This window comes from Nanorana parkeri, unplaced genomic scaffold, assembly GCF_000935625.1.
Source record: "Nanorana parkeri isolate BGI_ZX_2015 unplaced genomic scaffold, ASM93562v1 scaffold400, whole genome shotgun sequence".
Classification (NCBI taxonomy): domain Eukaryota; kingdom Metazoa; phylum Chordata; class Amphibia; order Anura; family Dicroglossidae; genus Nanorana; species Nanorana parkeri.
Genome location: NW_017306668.1, coordinates 609,087 through 612,418, shown reverse-complemented (window position 1 = coordinate 612,418; position 3,332 = coordinate 609,087). Strand labels below are relative to the sequence as shown.

General features: G+C 39.4%; 1 protein-coding gene across 2 annotated transcripts in view; it reads left to right on the top strand.

The window, feature by feature from the left end:
* The window catches only part of PPP1R1C (protein phosphatase 1 regulatory inhibitor subunit 1C), a 38,876-nt gene extending 38,068 nt beyond the window's left edge, over window positions 1–808 (top strand). For both annotated transcript variants that reach the window (XM_018559506.1, XM_018559505.1), the window contains one exon: window positions 403–808. In XM_018559506.1, the coding sequence (XP_018415008.1) occupies window positions 403–494 (92 nt within the window). In that variant the 3' untranslated portion in view covers window positions 495–808. The remainder of the gene's footprint in view (window positions 1–402) is intronic.
* Window positions 809–3,332: the final 2,524 nt, after the last annotated feature.

Genomic DNA, 3,332 nt, shown 5'->3' with positions numbered 1-3,332 from the left:
GGCAGCGCGCTGTGATTGGCGGATGGTTGCCATGGCGATAGAATGCTGACCCGGATCGGGAGCCACGCTGTGTCAGATTACACAGCGCAGCTCCCGATCCGTCTCAGCATTCTATCGCCATAGCAACCATCAGTATCCGGCGGCCCCCCCATCTCTGCGCTGGATTATCCGACACTCTCGGCGCAGAGATGGGGGGCCCGCTGGCCGCACTGCACAGGGTGTGCTATCCCCTGACGTTCAGTGGACTCAATTTGGGTGTGAGAAGTTGCAAAGGCTTAGTCCTAAATCATATACAACATACATGTTGTACTGTAAAATTTACAATTATTTTTAACAGGACACATTGGTAAGTCTACTTGAGAAACCATAAAAGTAATTTATTTGCCTTAAATCTCTATACAGGGGTTACACAGATGAAAAAACAGAAGGATTCTGCTTTTCGTGAAGAGGAGGAAGAAAATAACGAGGATGAAGATGAGGAGTGTGACCATTGAATACGTGGCCATTTTTTGTATTGAAGTATAAGAACTATAAAATGCTGATCGTTTTGTCACCTTCAAAGTTCCAAAAGGCATTTTATCTCTCAGCTATGTGTGGTGTTTTTTTTAAGCAAGATCTCTTTGATGAACTTTAGAACCTCAACGCACAACATCATTATAATCAGAAACAGAATGAGATTTCTGAAATATTGTCACATCATCGATATTTCATGCATTACTGGTTTAATTGTACTCTTCTTATTGCTAACTTGCTAAATGGATTTGAGAAGACAATCATGTAAATATTGCAAATATTAAAACTGCTATATAAATAAACATTTAGAGAAAAATCAAATTTATTGAAAAGTATTAATTATTTTATTGCAATAACTTGTGAGCTTTATTTATATATTTGAAAACAAACAAACCATAGTAACACATTGCATTCACATATCAGCTAAAACAGAACTATGGCCCAACATTTTTTGGCCATAGTTCTCTTTAAGGTCACAGGAAGAGATTTACTATGTCCTCCTGTGACCCAAAACTCAGCATATAGCGGGCCATTGCTAATAAAGAGCCACATGTGCCCACCCCCTCCAATGTCCGTCCCTCCAGTCAGTGCTGGAGGAACAGAGAGGGGAGGAATCCCTGTGGGGAGCTGTGATTGACAGTCACCATTCTCTGCTGGGAGAAGATTGGGAACTGAGTGATCAGGGGTATGCGATAGCTCAGTTCACGATCTACAGAGCCGACGGTTGACAGCTGCATTGTCACACGTCGGCTCTAATTATGAGAATGGGTGTATAGCACTCTACTTATAATTCTCCTTTAGGAGCAATGAGAATTATTTATTTGGTAATTAAGTAATTACCAACAGTAATTACTTAATGGGGACTGTTGTTGGTTGTTGACTATTGCAACTTTCTTATGACTGCCTACTATTTGACCCTGAAAATGTTGAGACTTTACAGATAAGCAAGTCAACAAGCCTGAAAGAACATGAATATAATTGCTCTCATTACAAGAAGGGGAGGGCAGGGAATTTGTATTCTGGTACATATATCAGCTTTATCACCCTTTGTCATTCTCAAAATGATTGTCATTATTGTTTTTACTGTGTTTTTGCACAGTGCTAAATCTTTATAGAACTGAATGCATTTGTTAAACCAGCCTAGCACATATTTTATTGGCTTATACTGTCATGCGGAATTACATTAGGATGTAGTATCCTTTTTAATGGAATAAAGCTTTCTGAAACCCTCAATAGCCCATAAAAACGCATAATTCAAATGTGAGATCAATTGATATGCATAATTTATAGGCACGATTACTTTTTTCTATAATGTTAGTGTACACTAGAACTTGATGTTCTAAAATATGCTTAGAATGTATACATTTTTCTGCTTGCAAAATATAAATTATATATTAGACAATATCATACAGCAGTGAGCACAGTTTGGCTTTAAAGTTCATTTATTTAGTGTAAATCTCTTATTGCAATTGCAGTCCTTGTATTCATGGTAGTTCATTTGGGCTATTAAACCATGTAATGAGAGTGCACCATCATTTAGAAGAATTGAGGTGGACCTTGGATCAAAACACATCCTTTCTCAGCTCTCCTACCATGGACAAATCCTTAAACTAGGATTCAGGCAGCAGGGTACACCAGCGAATATTTATTATATTTACAGCTCACATAACATTAGCATGATCAGTAAGTTGTAAATATAAAAAAAAAATAGACAATAAAAAAGTGACCTTGAGTATTTGATACATAAGGCAGAAGGCATTTGTTACACCCCCCTCCATGCATGATTTTCAGCAATAATAATATTGAAATAAAAATTAAGCAATTAATACTAGTGCCCAGAAAAGTAACAACACTGAAAATTGTAGTGCCCTTTGTCTGTTAGTCAGTGCCCTGCCATGATACTTTGGTGATGACTGGAGAAATGCTCTCTGACATTGGTGGTCATTGGAGAATGTCACTTTTCATTGCTAATCAGTCTTATGTCCCCTACATTGAGGCCATTGGAGAAGTGCCCTCTTTCATTCTTAGCCTGGGTAGTGCCCCCTTACATTGTAGGTGGTTGTAGAAGTCCAATCTTACATTGGTGATTATTAAAGAGATACTTTCTTTCATTGGTGGTCCTTGGTGAAATTCCCCTCTTATATTGATGATCTTTGTAGTGCCCCCTCAGATTACTAGTAATTGGGGAAGTACCCCTTTCCATTGGGAAAATGGCTTATTACATTTGTGATCAGTGGAGTACCCCCTTACATTGGTGGTTAGTAGAGAAGGCCTCTCTACTTTGGAGGTCAGTGAAAAATGGCTTTGTTCCATTGGTTGTCAGTACTGAATGAACCCTTTTATTTTTTTACTAACACAAAATAGATAAACATCTGTGTAAAATTAGGAAACCCAAATTGGGTTGCTTTCTTTATCTGGGTCTCTGATGGACTACAGGCTTAAAGTATAGCTGTATAAGTGAATGCTCCCCCCCTCCCAAACTCTTAAGCTCACTTGTCCTCGCTCCTGCTAGATCTTCAATGTATGGATGTATGGCCCACTAGGAGTCACACAACTGCTGCTGTAAAGCGTACTTGTGAAAAATCCCATTCATTTCTATGGGGAGACCATTTGTGTACGCAAACAGTGAAGGCCTCTTCATAGGAATGAAAGGGATTTTTCTGTGCATTTGCAGAAGAAGGCTGTCTGGCCAGGAGACAGTGGTGTCTGTTCAACTTCTAATGGCTGCAAAGTGAATATCTGGCTGGATCTTTGACAGGTGAGTATAAGACTTTTAGTTGGTGCTGGATGGGGGGGGGGGGGGGGAGGGGGGGGGGTCG